Source organism: Perissodus microlepis, chromosome 3, assembly GCF_051167445.1.
Source record: "Perissodus microlepis isolate ML-2025 ecotype Zambia chromosome 3, ASM5116744v1, whole genome shotgun sequence".
In the NCBI taxonomy this organism is placed as follows: Eukaryota; Metazoa; Chordata; class Actinopteri; order Cichliformes; family Cichlidae; genus Perissodus; species Perissodus microlepis.
In genome coordinates this window covers 4,170,462-4,191,753 of record NC_140463.1, presented here as the reverse complement: position 1 = coordinate 4,191,753, position 21,292 = coordinate 4,170,462, and the positions used below count along the sequence as shown (strand labels likewise).

The following is a 21,292-nucleotide window of genomic DNA, read 5'->3' as shown; positions in this document are numbered from 1 at the left end:
TGCAAGGAAGCCAGAACCGGAGTGATGTGATCGAATTTCCTACTACCGGTTAAAAATCGTGCCGCCGCATTTTGCACTAACTGCACGCGTGACAAGGTGCCCGACCCGACCCCTATTAAAAGGGAATTACAATAGTCCAGACGTGAGGTGATAAAAGCATGAATAAGAGTTTCCAAATTGGGTTTGGAAAGGAAAGGCTTAACCTTCGACAGGCGTCTGAGGTGATAAAAAGCTAATTTTATCACTCCATTTACATGACCTTCAAAAGTAAGCGCGGAATCAAGTTTAACACCAAGATTAGTGATTGAACTTTTCAGTTGGGAGGTCAAATCACCAAAATCAACATCTGGAGAATCAGTAGAGCGATGCGGGCCATATAAAATTGCTTTCGTTTTGCGATCATTAAAATTCAGAAAATTATTTGCCATCCATAATTTAATATCGCTAAGACAGTCAAGCAGTGATTGACATGGGGAGGTATCCAAACGTCATTCTGATAGTCTCCCAGGTCAACCTCTGCTTGACTGCCTTACTGATGTTAAAGCATAGATGGCAAAACACTTTTTAAATTTTAATGATTGGAAGACAGAAGCGATTTTATTTGGCCCAAATCACATTTCGATTATTGCAGTTCTCTTTTAATAGGGGTTGGGCAGGGCACTTTGTCACGCTTGCAACTAGTGCAAAATGCTGCGGCACGATTTTTAACTGGGAGAAGGAAATTTGATCACATCACTCCGATTTTGGCCTCTCTACACTGGCTTCCAATTGAATTTAGAATCCGCTTTAAAGTCCTTTTATTGGTTTTTAAATCTCTAAATGGTCTGGCACCTGTTTATTTGTCTGACTTGTTTAAGCCCCATGTCCCCACTCGTTCCCTTCGGTCAGCTGAGCTGTTGCTGCTTTCGGTTCCAAAGTCACGGCTGAAACTTACAGGAGACTCTCTGTTGCAGCGCCGATGCTTTGGAATAACCTTCCTCTCCACGTTAGACAGGCTACATCAGTGCCAGTTTTTTAGTCTTTATTAAAGACCTATTTTTATTCCCTGGCTTTTAACTCTGTGGATAACTAACATTTTTTTTTATTAATTTGATTGCTATGTCTGGTTTCTGCTATCTTATTACTTTATGCATATTTGTATTGTACAGCACTTTGGTCTGCCAGTTTTGTTTTTAAAGTGCTATATAAATAAATGATGATGATGATGATGATGATTAAGCACGGATTCATCCACTGAGGCTCAAACTGCACACATACATGAAAACATGATATTTATCTTATAAAAACATTATGTTTATTATTCATAATGGAAAGCCTTTCCAGGTGAATTTGATCCAGGAGGGTCTGAAGCCAGTGTCAGACAGAGACTGTGAAGAGACTATAGAATGACAGAGCAGCAGAGCAGTCCAGATACACTGATGATCCTCTGTCAGATCCAGAGGGACACACACGGATGATGCTGGACTCTACATTGTGTCTGACAGTGGAGCTGTTCTCAGAGCAGTTCACTCTGCAGCACTGACAGTCATCTTTTCATGCATCTGTCAGTCACTGCTGGATGAAGCTCTCCTCTCCACTCCATCTCACAGTAACATGGCACACTCAGAGCGTCTCTACACACAAGCTGCTCCTGCTTCAACCTCTCTGGATCATCAGGACACAGCTCATCCTCTCTCAGCACGCACATTGTCCTGTTTACCCTCATCACCTCCACCTGCAGAGAGAAGAAGGAAGAGCAGAGGAGATAAACGAGTGTTTCCAGAGACTCTTCATCAGCTGTCAGTCAGTGATGCAGCACATCCAGTATAAAGAGCAGCAGGGCCTTCAGTGCTGAGACTGTACTAGTACTCGTTGTTTCACTTTTTCTAATCTGTACTTTGGATTTTTATTGAAGTTGATGAAAATGTTTTTCACTCCTAGTTTATTTTGGACTTTCATTAATTAGAATAGCCTTGGTCTGTCCACTCTGAGCTCTTTAGGAACCCCAACAACAACCCAACAATCCAGATGGAATGGTTCCAGCTGTTAACTGGAGGAATTCCATCAAAACATCTGGTCTCACTAAATTCTTCCTCACCTACAGACTGTGTTGTCTGTGAAGGTTCTCAGTCATCCAGGTCATCATAGTCTAAAGAGCTTGGAAAGAAAAGTGTCTGGACTTCTTTAAGTTGCTTGAAGATGTTTCACCTCTCATCCGAGAAGCTTTTTCAGTTCTAGGGTCAAATGGTGGAGAGTCCCAGATTTAAGCCCTATGCGAGTGTCCCCAAAGGGGACATGGACTCCATATTGATCCTCTTCCTAATCACACGAGACAAGGTGTGAAAACAGGTGTGGGTTTTGGGTGAACTAATTGTGCAACCTAGCCCCACCCCATCAAGTGATTTATTGAGGTCAAAAGGCCCAGGGTGTGAGTGGGGGTTAAGGAGTCTGGGAAGGGATCTCAAAACCGGATTACAGTTGGTGTCGTAAGTCACCTCATCCGTTCAAAGATCGTTCACAGCGGACATAGATGGTTTCTTTCACTCCTCTTTAAAACCATCTGTCTTCTCTGTCCAAAATGTGAACATTGTCATCCTCAAATGAGTGACCTTTGTCCTTTTGATGGAGACTGCTTGAAACTTGGAAATAATTGCAGTCATTGGTCTGCACGCTACTTTGTTGAGAGAGCTGATTGGCTGCTGACCGTGTTTGATAAGAGCATGTGAGCTGTTACTATGGTAACCATACAGCTCGCAAAAAGGTAGAAACAGGAAGTGTTTGTGTCCAATTCTGAAGCCTGTTACCATTCTCTTCTAACAGCTTCACTGAGAAGCTACAGCTTTACAGGAAACAACTTGATCTTTGTTTCGTATTGATTGTGTTTTAGTACAACACTGCTGACAGCACCACCCACTCACTCCAACACTGTACTGACCTCAGAGTCTCCAGTCTGTAGTCTGGACTCTCCTCAAGATCACACAGCTGCTTAACATCTGGATTCTGCATGTTATTTCCAGCCAGGTCCATCATTCTCAGATGGGAGGGGTTGGACTTCAGTGCTGCTGCCAGATAATCACAGCTGATCTTTGACAAACCACAGCTCAACAATCTGTATAAAGAATGAAAGATGTAAGTTTATTAGACAAAGTGTGTGCTTGAAATCATTCAGTGTTTCATAATCTGTTCAGAGCTGAAGAAGGTTCAGAATGTAGAAGTTTAGAATATGGAAACTTCAAACAGGAAACTGTACAGATTTTTCAGACTATATGCCACGATGCAGCCAGTTTGATTTTGATGATTTAAATCTCTGTTCCTTGAATCATTTGTTCCATACAGACAAAGTATTGGACGTGTTGTGGCTCCATTAGGGGAGCTTCTACATAGAATAGATAGAATAGAATACCATAGAACAGAATAGAATAAACCTTTTTTATCCCATGAATGAGAAATTTGGGTGTTACATGGCTCTTATAGCAAGAGGAATATAAAAAAAGACACAAAGTAGTCCTACATACATAAACTTCAATTCGAACAGATAAAAAAGTGTACAGAGATATGTACATAAGTGTGTGGGGGTGGGGCGTGAATGATCCTAATGAAATATACACTGTACACACAAGCTGCAAATAAAAAGCAATTAAAAAACACAAGATATGTCAATTAGACAGGTGATGAGTAAGATAACCATGTTAAACTGTGTTCTAGAGTCTGACAGCTGCTGGTAAGAATGACCTGCGGTAGTGTAAAAGACGACCGTTCAGCTGTTAATTTCCCCGTCCCTCTCTGCCATTCCACCACTCCAGCAGCATAAAAGACAGCAGATGCCGCCAGTGTCATTAAACGTCCTTAGAAGAGTCCTGTTCACCCCAAAGGATCTCAGCCACTGTAGCAGGTGAAGACGACTTAGACCCTTTTTATAAAGTGCATTTGCATTCATGGAGTAATCCAGTTTGTTACTGAGGTAAACACCCAGGTATTTGTACTCCTCCAGCGTTTCAATGTCCAAACCCTGGATGTTCACTGGTGTAATAGGAGTGACTTCTTGCTAAAGTCAATCACCAGTTCCTTCATCTTGCTAGCACTGACGCCAAGATGGTTCTGTTCACACCAGCTGACAAAGTCACTGATGACCCCCCTGTATTCCAGTTTGTTTCCCTCCGACAACCGACTCACAATGGCCTGAGAACTTCTGGAGATGGCAAGTGTCTGTGTCATATCTGAAGTCCGCGGTGTACAGGGTGAAGAGGAAAGGGGCAAGTACTGTTCCTGATGGGGCCCCCGTGCTACAGACTACCACCTCAGACACACAGTCCCCCAGCCTCATATACTGGGGTCTAGTGGTGAGGTAGTCTACAATCCATGTGGATGGTCCACTCCCACTCCCTGCAGCTTCCCCTTAGCACTGAGGGCTGGATTGTGTTAAACATTAGGTCTCTCTCCTCCAAGTCTCTGTTAGTACATGACTTAATAATTGATCAACAAATCAATTTACGCTGCCTTACAGAAACCTGGTTGCAGCAGGATGATTATGCTAGTTTAAATGCATCAACACCCCCGAGTCATTCTAACTACGAAGCACAGACCGAGGGGGCGGTGTGGCAGCAATTTTTCACACCAGCCTAGGGCTGTGCGATATGACCAAAATCTCATATCCCGATATAAGACATCTATCGTCCCGATAACGATATAAATCACAAAAATGTAAAATTTTTTGTAAATTCTGTGAATCTCGGGCAGCTCGACTTGCGTGAAATGTTTCCAGCTGGGCGTCGTGTACCTGGAGTCGAGTGTTTAAACCGATGCATGAAATTATACATTTTTAGACATAAGTTGTAACGGCCGCTGTTTTCTTTGTGATTATTTATTACACAGCGTGCTGCGGGGAAAAGCCTGTTCTAACGTTTGAATCTAAGGTTTATTTTTTAGCACCTGGCAGCTCTTTTTTGCTTCTCATCCGTAAAGACTGCATACTCTTTCACGTGATTCAGTTTATTTTGAAAAGACTCAACAGGATCTTGAGCTTTACTGTGAAAGGTTTATGTGGAAAATAAACAAGCGAACACGCGATGTTTTTACCGTCGTTGTTGCTAACGAAAATGTATAAAAACAGTCGCTTGTCCGTCCATCGTGTGATTATATTAAATAAAAGAGAAGGAGAGTACTTTAAGAAATTAATATAGCCACTACAGTGACCATCAAAACGATGAAAAAATATTGCCGTAAACAGTTTATTTTGCAACACCACGAAACAAACGATAGCGTAAAAGGAAACGATAGATGTTTTTATATCGTCATCCGATATATATCGTTATGTCGGACAGCCCTACACCAGCCTATTAATCAACGAAAGACCAAGACAGACTTTTAATTCATTTGAAAGCCTGATGCTTAGCCTTGTCCACCCCAGCTGTGAAACTCAGAAACCAGTCTTACTTGTTATCATCTATCGTCCACCTGGGCCTTACACAGAGTTTCTATCTGATTTCTCAGACTTTATATCTGATTTAGTGCTCAGCTCAGATAAAATAATTATTGTGGGTAATTTTAACATCCATATAGATGCTAAAAATGACAGCCTCAACATGGCATTTAATCTGTTATTAGACCCAATTGGCTTCTCTCAAAACTTTAATCTTTAATCACACTCTAGATCTTGTTTTAACATATGGAATAGAAACTGAACATGTAACAGTGTTTCCTGAAAACCCTCTCCTGTCTGATCATTTCCTGATAACATTTACATTTACAATAATTGATTACACAGCAGTGGAGAGTAGACTTTATCAAAGTAGATGTCTTTCTGAAAGGGCTGTAACTAAGTTTAAGAATATAATCCACCCACTGTTATCATCTTCAACGCCCTGTACCAACATAGAGCAGAGCAGCTATCTGAACACTACTCCAACAGAGGTCGATCGTCTTGTTAATAATTTTACCTCCTCACTACGTACGACTCTGGATACTGTAGCTCCGGTGTAAACAAAGGCCTCAAATCAGAAGTACCTGACTCTGTGGTATAATTCTCAAACATGTAGCCTAAAGCAGATAACTCGTAAGCTGGAGAGGAAATGGCGTGTCACAAATTTAGAAGGTCATCATTTAGCCTGGAGAAATAGTTTGTTGCTGTATAAGAAAGCCCTCCGCAAAACCAGAACATCTTACTATTCGTCACTGATTGAAGAAAATAAGAACAACCCCAGGTTTCTCTTCAGCACTGTAGCCAGGCTGACAAAAAGTCACAGCACTGTTGAGCCAACTATCCCTTTAACGTTAATTAGTAATGACTTCATTAACTTCTTCACTAGGGATCGGTACCGGTATTCGGTGCCATGATGGCACCGGTTTTGACATAAACGGTAGTAACCAGACCGAAAACCAGCGCACATTTCGGTGCTTTTTTTTCCTGAGATGTCATACACTTTGGATTCTAGCCAATCATTTTACCTTTGCAAGCGTAGTAGGCGGGCCCAGGTACGTACGTTCTTTTAGAGCAGAGCTACACATTAAAAAAGCCCAAGGGGAAGCGTTCAAAAGTCTGGCTGTACTTCACAGCAAAAGATACAAACTCAGCAGCCTGCAACAAGTGCTTTAAGCTGATACTGTGCAAAGGAGGTAACACCTCAAATCTGATGAAACACCTGGCGACGCATAGCATTTTTTTAAAAGCCGAGAAATGCGCCGTATTTGGTAGCCTTCTGTGAGACATCACATCGAGCACATCTACTGCAGGTGTGGTGCCTGTTATCGGACGCGGAGTTAGCAACATCCCCCCAAAACCCGAAGAGGAGAGTCCTGGCCCCTAGCCCTGCCATTGTAGCAGAAATGATGACGGATGATGATGGCAGGAGCAGCCGTTCTTCTCTGCGTGAGTAGCTTAATGTTGTTCGTGTGTAATTTACGTTGAGTACGCTAACCACGTTATTACATTAATGCATGTAAGGTGAACTAGCAAACACCGTCGTAGTTACATGCGGCTGTCTTCTTGTTTTCATGGCAGACACTCCCCTCACCCTGGCCAAAAAGGCTAAAATGACACCCAAAATGATACCCATCCCTATTCTTCACAAATAAAATTTTAATTATTAGAGAAAAAATTACCCATAATCATCGCACAGATGTAACATTATCTACAACTACTTTTACTACCATTGATACCAAACCATCAATGTGTCTTTTAGACCCCATTCCTACAAAACTGCTCAAAGAAGTCCTGCCGTTAATTAATGCTTCAATATTAAATATGATCAACCTATCTTTAATAATCGGCTATGTACCACAGGCCTTCAAGCTGGCTGTAGTTAAACCTTTACTCAAAAAGCCATCTCTAGACCCAGCTGTCTTAGCTAATTATAGGCCAATCTCCAACCTTCCTTTCATTTCAAAAATCCTTGAAAGACTAGTTGTCAAACAGCTAACAGATCATTTGCAGAGGAATGGCTTATTTGAAGAGTTTCAGTCAGGTTTCAGAGTTGATCACAGCACAGAAACAGCTTTAGTGAAGGTTACAAATGATCTTCTTATGGCCTCTGACAGTGGACTCATCTCTGTGCTTGTCCTGCTAGACCTCAGTGCAGCGTTCGATACTGTTGACCATAATATCCTATGAGAGCGATTAGAACATGCTGTAGGTATTACAGGTACTACGTTGCAGTGGTTTGTATCATATCTATGTAATAGACTCCAATTTGTACATGTAAATGGAGAGTCCTCTTCAAATATTAAGGTCAACTACGGTGTTACACAGGGTTCAGTGCTAGGACCAATTCTATTTACATTATACATGCTTCCCTTAGGCAGCATCATTAGAAGACATAGCATACATTTTCACTGCTATGCAGATGACACCCAGCTCTATCTATCCATGAAGCCAGATATCACACACCAATTAGTTAAACTGCAGGAATGTCTTAAAGACATAAAGACCTGGATGGCCGCTAACTTTCTGCTTCTTAATTCAGATAAAGCTGAGGTTATTGTACTTGGCCCTGAAAATCTTAGAAATATGGTATCTAACCAGATTCTTACTCTGGATGGCATTACCTTGGCCTCCAGTAACACTGTGAGGAACCTTGGAATCATTTTTGACCAGGATATGTCCTTCAACGTGTAACCACGGTAACTTCTGACCCCACTTCCGCCAGTCCCTTTATTGTGGCGGGAATGAACCCTGCATAAGTTCCGGGTCAATCAGCTCCATGTTCCCTGCTCCTCTGGCTGCTGTTGTCCCTGTGGTTGGCGTACTTGTCAGATAATGACAAATTTTACACTACAGACCAGTTGACAGCGTGCAATAACCCGGCCGATTCATTCATCTTTACACCACCTCACAATCGACTCAACGGTGAGTTATTTGTTTGTTTTGTTTTGTCACAATTAATGAAAATGCGGAGCCGCGATTGCACATCCTAAAACGCCGGTAAGCTAATGCTAGGCTAGCGACAGTAAGTGCAATTACTAGTTTTATTTATTGAATATTGTTGTTTTTGTTTATTCCATTATGGCCGAATGTTGACTTAACGTATCTAGAGTTGAACGAGTGATTTGGTTTTTGTAGTTTTGTCCGTTTTGGATGTTTTTTGTTACTTCTCTGATGAAATGCCAAAACGGCCTATGAGATTTTGCATTGAGATTATTGAATCTGTTGCGCAACACCTGTGATTAAATGAGTTTTGTAAATATATTTGGTTAACTTTGGATAATGTTTATTAGCTTTATTGCTGATATACTTTGATGGGACCCATGAGAATGTTTTTCTATAATAGTATGTTGAATGAAATTCATTATAAGAGATGATTGTTGTATGAAACATGGCATTAATTACTTGTCTTTGTTATTTATGGATTTATTTTGTCACAGCAGTAGAATGCGGTTTCATTTTCTTCGGTGAATGATAATTTATGTTTTTGACCTTGTCTAGGTCAGGTTTTTTTTTTCTCCCGCGATCAGCCCTGATCAGCGCGGGATGGCGAGCCACCCGACCACCGCTACGTTGCAGTAGGAATCGTAAACCTATGGACTGAATTAAACTGTTGACACATGACCTATCACAGGTCCATGGAACTAAACTAAATCTCATACTGGACTACACCTCATCCCACCTCCTTTTGGAACCTAATAAGCTGTTTTGTATTGTCAACATTATTATTGTTTGTGATATATATACATATTTTTTTTATTATTTTGTACATCCGTCTATACATTTCTCATAACAAACACAATATATATATTTTGAGCTCTACTTTGGTTTCCTGTGTTTTATTCACACACTCAGGCTCCATAGTCGAAACTATTTCTGATAGCTCATTGTCTATGAAGCTGCAGTCAGGCACCCTGGTCCTTTAACCGCGTTACAAACGCACATATTAAACAAATATATAAGACTGCTTTCTTCCATTCGCTAATATCTCTAAAATTGGAAATATTCTGTCTCAGAGTGATGCTGAAAAACTAGCAGAGTTGCAGTCTTACACACCTCTCTGCAGCTTCTCTCCTCCTGCTACCCCCCCAAAAACCCATCTCCATAGAGACTGTGTTAGCTTCCAAAAAGACAAAAAACAAACTAAAAACCAGCAACAAACAACTTAAACATAAACAATCAAAAAGAAAGAACAATACAGTATCCACATCTGAACCAAAGAGTAAAACAGTGAAATGTGGATTATTAAATATTAGGTCTCTCTCCTCCAAGTCTCTGTTAGTACATGACTTAATAATTGATCAACAAATTGATTTACTCTGCCTTACAGAAACCTGGTTGCAGCAGGATGATTATGTTAGTTTAAATGAATCAACACCCCCGAGTCATTCTAACTACCAGAAACCTCGAAGCACAGGCCGAGGGGGCGGTGTGGCAACAATTTTTCACACCAGCCTATTAATTAATGAAAGACCAAGACAGACTTTTAATTCATTTGAAAGCCTGATGCTTAACATTGTCCACCCCAGCTGTGAAACTCAGAAACCAGTCTTACTTGTTATCATCTATCGTCCACCTGGGCCTTACACAGAGTTTCTGTCTGATTTCTCAGACTTTTTATCTAATTTAGTTCTGAGCTCAAATAAAATAATTATTGTGGGTGATTTTAACATCCATGTAGATGCTAAAAATGACAGCCTCAACATGGCATTTAGTCTGTTATTAGACTCAATTGGCTTCTCTCGAAATGTAAAAGAACCCACCCACCACTTTAATCACACTCTAGATCTTGTTTTAACATATGGCATAGAAACTGAACATTTAACAGTGTTTCCTGAAAACCCTCTCCTGTCTGATCATTTCCTGATAACATTTACATTTACAATAATTGATTACACAGCGGTGGAGAGTAGATTTTATCAAAGTAGATGTCTTTCTGAAAGCGCTGTAACTAAGTTTAAGAATATAATCCACCCACTGTTATCATCTTCAATGCCCTGTACCAACACAGAGCAGAGCAGCTATCTGAACGCTACCCCAACAGAGGTCGATTATCTTGTTAATAATTTCACCTCCTCACTACGTACGACTCTGGATACTGTAGCTCCAGTGAAAACTAAGGTCTCTAATCAGAAGTACCTGACTCCGTGGTATAATTCTCAAACACGTACCCTAAAGCAGATGACTCGTAATCTGGAGAGGAAATGGCGTGTCACAAATTTAGAGGATCATCATTTAGCCTGGAGAAATAGTTTGCTGCTTTATAAGAAAGCCCTCCGCAAAGCCAGAACATCTTACTATTCATCACTGATTGAAGAAAATAAGAACAACCCCAGGTTTCTCTTCAGCACTGTAGCCAGGCTGACAAAGAGTCAGAGCTCTGTTGAGCCAACCATCCCTTTAACGTTAACTAGTAATGACTTCATGAACTTCTTCACAAATAAAATTTTTATCATTAGAGAAAAAATTACCAGTAATCATCCCACAGATGTAATATTATCTACAGCTACTCTTAGTACCATTGATGTTAAGTTAGACTCTTTTTCTCCAATTGATCTTTCTGAGTTAACTTCAATAATTACTTCCTCCAAACCATCAACGTGTCTTTTAGACCCCATTCCTACAAAACTGCTCAAAGAAGTCCTGCCATTGATTAATTCTTCGATCTTAAATATGATCAACCTATCTCTAATGGTCGGCTATGTACCACAGGCCTTCAAGCTGGCTGTGGTTAAACCTTTACTCAAAAAGCCATCTCTAGACCCAGCAGTCTTAGCTAATTATAGGCCAATCTCCAACCTTCCTTTCATATCAAAAATCCTTGAAAGAGTAGTTGTCAAACAGCTAACAGATCATCTGCAGAGGAATGGTTTATTTGAAGAGTTTCAGTCAGGTTTCAGAGCTCATCACAGCACAGAAACAGCTTTAGTGAAGGTTACAAATGATCTTCTTATGGCCTCTGACAGTGGACTCATCTCTGTGCTTGTCCTGCTAGACCTCAGTGCAGCGTTCGATACTGTTGACCATAATATCCTATTAGAGCGATTAGAACATGCTGTAGGTATTACAGGTACTGCACTGCAGTGGTTTGTATCATATCTATCTAATAGACTCCAATTTGTGCATGTAAATGGAGAGTCCTCTTCACACACTGAGGTTAATTATGGAGTTCCACAGGGTTCAGTGCTAGGACCAATTCTGTTTACATTATACATGCTTCCCTTAGGCAGCATCATTAGAAGACATAGCATACATTTTCACTGCTATGCAGATGACACCCAGCTCTATCTGTCCATGAAGCCAGATAACACACACCAATTAGTTCAACTGCAGGAATGTCTTAAAGACATAAAGACCTGGATGGCCGCTAACTTTCTGCTTCTTAATTCAGATAAAACTGAGGTTATTGTACTCGGCCCTGAAAATCTTAGAAATATGGTATCTAACCAGATTCATACTCTGGATGGCATTACCTTGGCCTCCAGTAACGTTGTGAGGAACCTTGGAGTCATTTTTGACCAGGACATGTCCTTCAACGCACATATTAAACAAATATGTAAAACTGCTTTCTTCCATTTGCGCAACATCTCTAAAATTAGAAATATCCTGTCTCAGAGTGACGCTGAAAAACTAGTTCATGCATTTATTACTTCCAGGCTGGACGACTGTAATTCATTATTATCAGGATGTCCAAAAAACTCACTGAAAAGCCTTCAGCTAATCCAAAATGCTGCAGCAAGAGTACTGACAGGGACTAGAAGGAGAGAGCATATTTCTCCTGTTCTGGCTTCCCTTCATTGGCTTCCTGTTAAATCCAGAATTGAATTCAAAATCCTGCTCCTCACATACAAGGTCTTAAATAATCAGGCCCCATCTTATCTTAATGACCTTGTAGTACCATATCACCCTATTAGAGCACTTCGCTCTCGCTCTGCAGGCCTACTTGTTGTTCCTAGAGTATTTAAAAGTAGAATGGGAGGCAGAGCCTTCAGTTTTCAGGCCCCTCTTCTGTGGAACCAGCTTCCAGTTTGGATTCGGGAGACAGAAACTATCTCTACTTTTAAGATTAGGCTTAAAACTTTCCTTTTTGCTAAAGCATATAGTTAGGGCTGGACCAGGTGACCCTGAATCCTCCCTTAGTTATTCTGCAATAGACATAGCCTGCCGGGGGATTCCCATGATGCATTGAGTTTTTCTTTTTCAGTCAGCTTTCTCACTCACTATGTATTAATAGACCTCTCTGCATTGAATCATATCTGTTATTAACCTCTGTCTCTCTTCCACAGCATGTCTTTTATCCTGTCTTCCTTCTCTCACCCCAACCGGTCGCAGCAGATGGCCGCCCCTCCCTGAGCCTGGTTCTGCCGGAGGTTTCTTCCTGTTAAAAGGGAGTTTTTCCTTCCCACTGTCGCCAAAGTGCTTGCTCATAGGGGGTCATATGATTGTTGGGTTTTTCTCTGTATCTATGAAGCGCCTTGAGGCGACTTTTGTTGTGATTTGGCGCTATATAAATAAAATTGAATTGAATTGAATTGAATAGTTTATACATTTATTACTTCCAGACAGGACTACTGTAATTCATTATTATCAGGACGTTCTAAACACTCTCTGAAATGCTTTCAATTAATCCAAAATGCTGCAGCAAGAGTCCTGACAGGGACTAGAAAGAGAGAGCAGATTTCTCCTGTATTGGCTTCCCTTCATTGGCTTCCTGTTTAAACCAGAATTGAATTTAAAATCCTGCTCCTCACATACAATGTCTTAAATAATCAGGCCCCATCTTATCTTAATGACCTTGTAGTACCATATCACCCTATTAGAGCACTTCGCTCTCACACTGCAGGCTTACTTGTTGTTCCTAGAGTATTTAAAAGTAGAATGGGAGGGAGAGCCTTCAGTTTTCAGGCCCCTCTTCTGTGGAACCAGCTTCCAGTTTGGATTCAGGAGACAGACACTATCTCTACTTTCAAGATTAGGCTTCAAACTTTCCTTTTTGCTAAAGCATATAGTTAGGGCTGGACCAGGTGACCCTGAATCCTCCCTTAGTTATGCTGCAATAGACGTAGGCTGCCGGGGATTCCCATGATGCATTGAGCTTTTCCTTTCCAGTCACCTTTTTCACTCACTATGTGTTAATAGACCTCTCTGCATCGAATCATATCTGTTATTAATCTCGGTCTCTCTTCCACAGCATGTCTTTATCCTGTTTTCCTTCTGTCACCCCAACCGGTCGCAGCAGATGGCCCCGCCCCTCCCTGAGGTTTCTTCCTGTTAAAAGGGAGTTTTTCCTTCCCACTGTCGCCAAAGTGCTTGCTCATAGGGGGTCATATGATTGTTGGGTTTTTCTCTGTATCTATTATTGTGCGATCTTCTGTACAATATAAAGCGCCTTGAGGCGACATTTGTTGTGATTTGCCGCTATATAAATAAAATTGAATTGAATTGAATCACTTCTACATATAAATGGTAAATGGTCTGTATTTGTATAGCGCTTTACACTACATTCAGTCATCCACCCATTCACACATACATTCACACACTGGTGATGGCAAGCTACATCAACACATATTTAAACATGGTTGTAATCAAACTGCATCAGATTATTGTTGATCAACAGAAATCCTTGGGCTCAGCTCCACAAAGATTTCCAGTTTGTTTACTGTTAATGCAACATGTACAGCAGGTCCTGAGAAACATTAGCAATATGACAGCTGAGTGTCAGCTTCTTCTTCTCATTCATCACACTTTGTTTTCATTCATGTCCTCCTCATATTTACTTTTTAACATTATTACAGTTCAGTCACAGATTCACTCAAACACATGATCATGATTCATGCAGATTTGAGGAGCACACATCTGTTAGCTGTTCTTTCTTTCATGGTTAAGCTTGTACACTGATCTAGAGTTGACTGACACTCTGAGTCATTTCCTCATTCATAAAGTCAAAGCTCAGAGGAGAGTGTACATCTGCACAAATTTACCTTGTTACAAAAGCAGAAATCCCAGTTAAACATTGGTTTGCTAAACATAAAGCTTTTACAGCCAATCAGTCATCAATATATCAGGATGGGGACGGCAATGACATCACAGATTTACCATCAGATCAGAATAAAATCTATGACCTCCATCTTTGTAACTCTGAGACTCTTTGGATAGTGTTGATATCAGATTGGAAGTTTCCTGCACTGCAAACATTGACTGTGTTGCACACTGATCAGTGATCAGTCATTGTTTGATTAGAATCAATCACACTGATCGATTCATCTGATCAAAGTTCAAGCTGCTCGATGATAAGCATAGACATTATAATAAATGATGGATTTTGTATAAACTTTATTGAGTCTATGATGATGACAGAGTGTCCCACACTGATTCAAACTCTTCTTCCTCCTGTTTTTATATCACGCTCAGCACTGACACGTCTTCATATTCCTGCTCCTCTGGATTCACACAGAGCTTTTGCTATTTATTTACCCGTTGCCATTGTGAATCATAGTGTCGGACTCCGTGACTCAGACTGAGCATGCTCAGAGCTGATTGACCTGACTCTGATCAGCTCATCTGCAACAGGAAGGTACTTCCTGGAAAATAGCTTATTATCTAATATGAGCTGATTATTGTTATTAATGCCTTATTCTCGTCACAGAGCACTGCACTTTCAGACTGCAGGCTTACTTGTGCTTCCTGGGATATTAAAAAATAGAAGTTTAAAAGTGTTTCTAATAAAAAGCTTTGAAAATAAATGCTTGTGTTTTTTAACTGTTGCTGGATCACTGATTTCACACTGTTGCAGTCAAAGCTGGAAATCATTCACAAGTAAACTTCATATTCACCAAAACGCAGTGTGATGTCATTAGGAAATGTCTCAGCCTCCAGCATACATGAAAGCATCTGACTACCTGACCGGGTAGCATTACCCATCATGCCATGCAGCGGTGTCAGTTTGTAAATGTGCAATAATTCCTGCTCCAGGAATTATTTCACAGGTGCTTTGTGCTGTGAACTTTGACCTGCTAAAGAGAGTCAGCTGTGGATTATTCATTTTTGTGTCTGATACTTAGACCTGTGAATAAGAACGCTACACAGTTAATCAGGGTCCCCTCTCTCTGAATTAGGAAAGGTCGGCAGGCCATGTGTGGGCCACGGGCCATACGTTGAGTATCACTGTTTAAATGTGAACATTGTTCTGCTACAGTCAATAGACTAAATCAGAGAAGAAGAAAACAGACTTTACCATGAAGATCCTCCAGTATATACTCCTGCTAGTATAATATCAGCCTGATGTCTGCAGTTTAGTGTCAGCACAACTTTCACATCCTATACATCTCAGCACAACTAAAACATGGAGACTGACCTCAGAATTTCAAGTCCACATCCTGGACTCTCCAGAAAACCACAAAGCTGCTTCACTCCTGAATCCTGCAGGTTGTTCAGGCTCAGGTCCAGCTCTCTCAGATGGGAGAGGTTGGACTTCATTGCTGCTGCCAGATAATCACAGCTCATCTCTGACAAACCACAGATCCTCAACCTGTATAAAGAATAAAAGATGTAAGTTTATTAGACAAAGTGTGTGCTTGAAATCATTCAGTGCTTCATAATCTGTTAAGAGCTGAAGAAGTTTCAGAATGTAAAAGTTTAGAAAACGGTAACTTCAAACAGCTGAAGCCAACGGGAAGCAGCTTCAAACAAACACAACAAGAGAAAAACCATTAAAGTTTTACTTTTCTAACAAGAAACTTCTTCCTCTACCCCCCCACCCCCACCCCCACCCATTTTTTCACATGTCGAGGAGCGTGTCAGGCTACATTTCACTGTGTGTTATACTTGTATAACTATGCATGTGACAAATAAAGAACCTTGAAGAGTATTTTAAAGACAGCGTCACTGATGATCATCTTCTGTTCGGCAAATCTTTGGATGACCTTTCTGTCTTTATGTTCATGAATGATGCTGTAACTCTGTGACTGTCCTGGGACTGTCACCAGTATTGTTACATCCTTTTTTCCTGAATTTCCACAGCTCTTATAACAGCAGTGTACATTAATCTGCAGGCACACACTGCCTCTGCTTCAGCACTGTTTATGATGCACAAACTGCAGGAACCAAACTCATACTGGCTTATTTGAATCATGTCTGTTTACAAAGACACTTTGAGGCTTTTATCAGTGTGTTTCCTGTCCTACTAGGAGTGATCAAACTCTGTTCTGGATCAGCAAGGGATGGTTTCCAGCCAAAGAAAGACCAACGCTGTACTTCTTGTGCATTAATGGCAGGAACATCAGCGCTGTATCGTTGGAACAACACCACACGCCCGATGAACAATGAGGACAAAGAAAAGGCGAGTGAGAAGACCATGGTGGTGTAGAAAGACCGGTAGGTGCTCCAAGACTGAGGAACAGAGACATCAGACTGAGTACCAGCTGAAGGTGCTGCAGTGATTCGGGGAGCTCATTCCAATTTGAGGCTGTACCGTGTGAACTACGTGGGCCACAGTTTCTTCACCGACTTCAGCCAAATGAACATCTGGAGATCCATCAGTGCAGGAGCAAGTGATGAGCCGTTTTATCATATACACAGATTCTCTCATCAGCTGCTCTAATGTGAGCGCACTGCTTGAATCTGCTTGAGCAGCAGTATATTGCTGGTGTTGTTGCTTTCTATTTAAAGATATGGGACTGAGCCACAGGAGCTCTTTATCCTGTTCTTCACTCTCATTGGTTCTTTGTGTGCTTGCTTTTAGAATAGTAGTCATTCTTATGGTTAAAAGAAGACAATCGGTTGTGACTAACACTTAGCCCTTTTAATATGATCCAGCCCAGGCTGCTGAGGGAGAAGTTGGAGGACATGCAGGCGGAGGTTCCACTGGTCGAGTGGATCTGCGACTGCCTGACGGGATGACCACAGTTTCTGAGACTGCAGAGCTGTGGTCAGAGAGCCTGAACAACAACATAGGATCACTCCATAGAACTGCGCTGTGCCCTTTCCTCTTCACCATCTATACGGCCAACTTCAAGTACATCACAGAAAATCGTCTCCTCCAGAAATTCTCTGATGACACGGCCATTATTGAAACCATGGAGATGGGACGAGAAGAGGAGTACAGTGGACTGATTGGTCGCTTCGTGGTGTGAGGAGAAACACCTGCAGCAGAATGTGGCCAAATAAAGGAGCTGGTGGTGGACTTCAGCAGAAACAGATCCCGACCCTCCTCTGTCTGCATTGGTGGGACTGACGTTGAAATAGTCACATCCTACAAATATCTGGGAGTTCAACTGAATCACAAGCTGGAGTGGTCTGCCAACACAGACAATGCCTACAAAAAAAGTCTGAGCCCACTTTACTTTCTATGCAGGCTCAGATTCATCAATGTATGCAGCAGGCTGCTCTTTGTTTTATCAGTCTGTTGTTGAGAGTACCATCTTCTTTGCTGTGGCAGAAAGACGGAACACGAGAAGCTGCAGAAGTAGCAAGGGCTCAGAGAAGAGCTTGAGAAGACGTGGAGGGAGAAGGTCCGCAAAGGCGAGTGAGGAATTAGTTTTAATATAAATCTTTATCTGTTTAGTGTGGAACAGTCTTTCAAACAGTGATCTTATGAAACACAGTCCCAGTTAAAATGTGTTGTTTCAAGTAAAACATGACTTATACTGCTCTGCTGCAGTTTCTGACATCTTTTGTCCCAGTTGTTAAAACAGAAAAAGGCAGCCTACTGGACATTTAACACAGGGGCTTAACTGTGACTAAAAACAGACCTGCAGTACAAACGTATTTTGGAGCAGTGTGTGAATAAAAAGTCCCCCAGTTGTAAACAAAAACACTGATCACAACAGTAGCAGTGATGATAACGCTGGTACAGTTTAACTTGGAAACGAAGTCTGTTTACACAAACTGAGAAAAGAGGTTGTAACTGAAATAATGCACTAAGATTGAGTGTATCATAAGATATGAAGTCCAAGCTTTACCTTTGAATTGGATACAATTATGGCAGCCATAACAAATAAAAGAAAAGAAGAGGCACTCGACTCAAGATTAGTTTCAAACCAAGTCACGACTAAAACATCAGAAGTGCTGTGAAACAGAATTTGCCCCCTCCTAATTTCTTTTTGATCATTTGCTACATGTTGTTTTTTGTTTGTGTGTGGGTAGTAATACTGACTCAAGCTTTCCAAAACCGCGATTCAGGGCAATTAATTTTTCATATAGGGGCAAAAGTCCTCACGCTGATGTGAAAGACTCATTGAAATTTATTGCAAATGTAGTTCTTGTTGCCATGTGTGACACAGCCAATTATGTAAAGGCGCAGGGTAGGTTTGGTTAGCTTTTTTCCCCCTTAAAAAAAGGAAATCATCACTTACAAACCTCTTTTTGTATTTAATCAGCATCTCTTTCTCTAATATTAAAATTTGTTTGATGATCTATAACATGCAATTATGAGAAATATGCGAAACAAATAGAAACCCTAACCCTTGGTAGATTAGTGTAGTACAGATTAATAACTGATGTGTAATTTTATCAAAATTCACAGAGTGCTTCACATCTGCCCTCTCTGATTGTTTGGAAACACTTTGCATATTTAATGAATATTTGAAAGTTTTACATTCATTCTATGAATACAGTGGAAATGTTGTGTTACTGTCACCATATTTTTTCCAGGATGATAAATTCTTAAGTTCACAAAATTAGATTATTTTTTCACAGCTGAAAAACAATAACATTTATTCTCTATGGAAATCTGCATCCTCCACTCCAAAGGTCACAATCTGAAGATAAAATATGGTTTTGTTCCCTGTGATTAAATCTGAGCATCAGTACAGTGTTGTCCTGATGGAGTCTCATTAACAGTAGCCAGTATGATCCAGGCTTTAGCTGCTGGGTCTCTTTGTGACCTCTCAGACTGTTTAACAGATCAGACACAAAGACATGAGAATCAGAGACAGAGCAGCTCTGTTCTTTAAAGACAAACATGAACCCACTCAGTACACACTTTCCCCACAGATATGAGCATCACTGTCCTCAAACAGCAAACGACTGAGTCTAATATTTTTACCTTTGTTGTTTCATTGTTTTCTTTTTAATGAATCTTTGTAAAAATCTAAGGATGTTTCAGGTCATATTTATCCAGGAAAACACAAACATCTAAAGGAGCTCATGACAGGTCTCTGACCTAGTTGGTCCAGGTTCAGCACTGAAGTCTGGAGGTTGAGGTTTGGACCTGTCACTCCTCATAGATGGACAGCTGGCTCCTGCAGACTCTGCTCTGTCCTCCTCTTCCTCCATCATCATCTTCTTGCGAACTTCAGTCAGTCTGAGAGGTAAACCACAAACACTCAGTGAGTTCACATTAACACAAGTAACTGAGTTACAGTTGCTGACCTCTGACCTGTCATGTAACCTTAAAAACCAGGTCACATGGTCCACATCAGGGATCAGAGAAACCTGATCTTACCTGCAGAACATTAGGAACAGCTCTGAGTCAGATGCAGTCAGCTCTCTGCAAACTCCAACCTCAGTATAAAACTATATTAAAAGCTCTTTTATGGCCATGCAGACAATTTAGGATCACATGATGTTCACACATGATTTCTGTGACTGTCGTAGTTTAACATGTTAACTCCGTACATGTAACATTCATGTTGATGCAGATCTCAGCTCCACATCAGCTCTGCTGAATAGTCTAAAGTTTCTCTGACACAATGAATTCAAACAGTCTGAGGAAACAAGGATGAACTTAAAGCTCTGAGTTTATTGCTGGAGACGTATGAATCAAATGTTTAATCCACATTTGGACTATTTTGTCTCCTCAGTTTGAGCTGAAGAGATTTTAATTATGAGTGGAACTAAAACATCAGCTCACAGCTGTATTCAGCACCAATCAGCTGTCAGAGCTCACAGTGTTTGACTCTGAGACTCATTCACAGTCTGCAGCTCAAACTCTTCTCTGCTGAATTGGAGAACTTTGTTTCTCTGACTGTGGGAAACTCTGAACTTTCTAAAGTTTATATTTCCTGATGTAGAAATGTGTTCTACTTTCTGTGAAACAGATCATACAGACCTCCAGATATCAGGAAAAACTATTAAAAATCATAAAGCTAGCTAGAGCTAAACAGGAGACTGATGGTCATTACGGCTCTTTTTTTATTGACAGATTTTTTTTTGTTGAAGTGCTCAAAATCTATGTTTCCTTTTAATAATGTTTATTTCCCTCGTGTCTTTAAGAGCTCTTATCATTAGCTTAGCGTTAGCGCTCTGCAGGTCTCTGCTGTGTAAACATTAATCACAGTGACAGTAAAGGAGGTAAAGGCCATAAACACTGCAGCTGAGCTGTGACGTCATCACGTGGGCTGCGATCTCGGAGTCTGTGGACTCTGAGTGAACTCACAAAGTACAAACTATAAGTACACAAACACAAACGTAGCTCAAAGTGGCGGACACACTCGGCCTCATTGGTCCAGCTGTTAGTCCGTTACCGTGAACTATGGAGCGGCAGATTTGTGCTGTTTGTGCAGGAACTAAGCTGCACACAGCTGATGTTAGCCAGGAAAACATTACACACTGACTTTGATGGAGAGAACGGAAATCAAACGAGCTGAACAAACAGTAAAGGTCCTAAAGACAAACTGTTAAAGGAGGAAACAAAGCAAACTTACAATTTCTTCACACACACACCAACAACAAGCTCCACACCTGGACAACAAACACGAAAAAACAGGTGAGCTGCTTCCTGGCAGGAGGCGGGACTCCACCGGAAGCAGGACAGGTGGGAGGGGGGTGAGGCAGATCTTCACAATAAGAGCACTTAGAAAAAATTCAGTTAATCTCAAAATGCCATCAACAACTCTATGCTGTTTCTTTCTCAGAGCAGATTCGGGCATTGCTCAAATAATAAAGGCTTTTTTTTAC

General features: G+C 40.9%; 1 protein-coding gene across 1 annotated transcript; it reads right to left on the bottom strand.

Moving 5' to 3' along the window:
• Nucleotides 1-851: 851 nt before the first annotated feature.
• Nucleotides 852-21,146, bottom strand: LOC146389495 (ribonuclease inhibitor-like). Its single transcript, XM_084911854.1, has 5 exons — nucleotides 21,040-21,146; nucleotides 19,557-19,697; nucleotides 15,750-15,923; nucleotides 2,915-3,088; nucleotides 852-1,714 (listed from the first exon to the last, which is right to left on the bottom strand). Exons 2-5 carry the CDS (start codon nucleotides 19,673-19,675, stop codon nucleotides 1,705-1,707), a joined length of 477 nt encoding a protein of 158 aa, XP_084767980.1. The 5' UTR covers nucleotides 19,676-19,697; nucleotides 21,040-21,146; the 3' UTR covers nucleotides 852-1,704.
• Nucleotides 21,147-21,292: the final 146 nt, after the last annotated feature.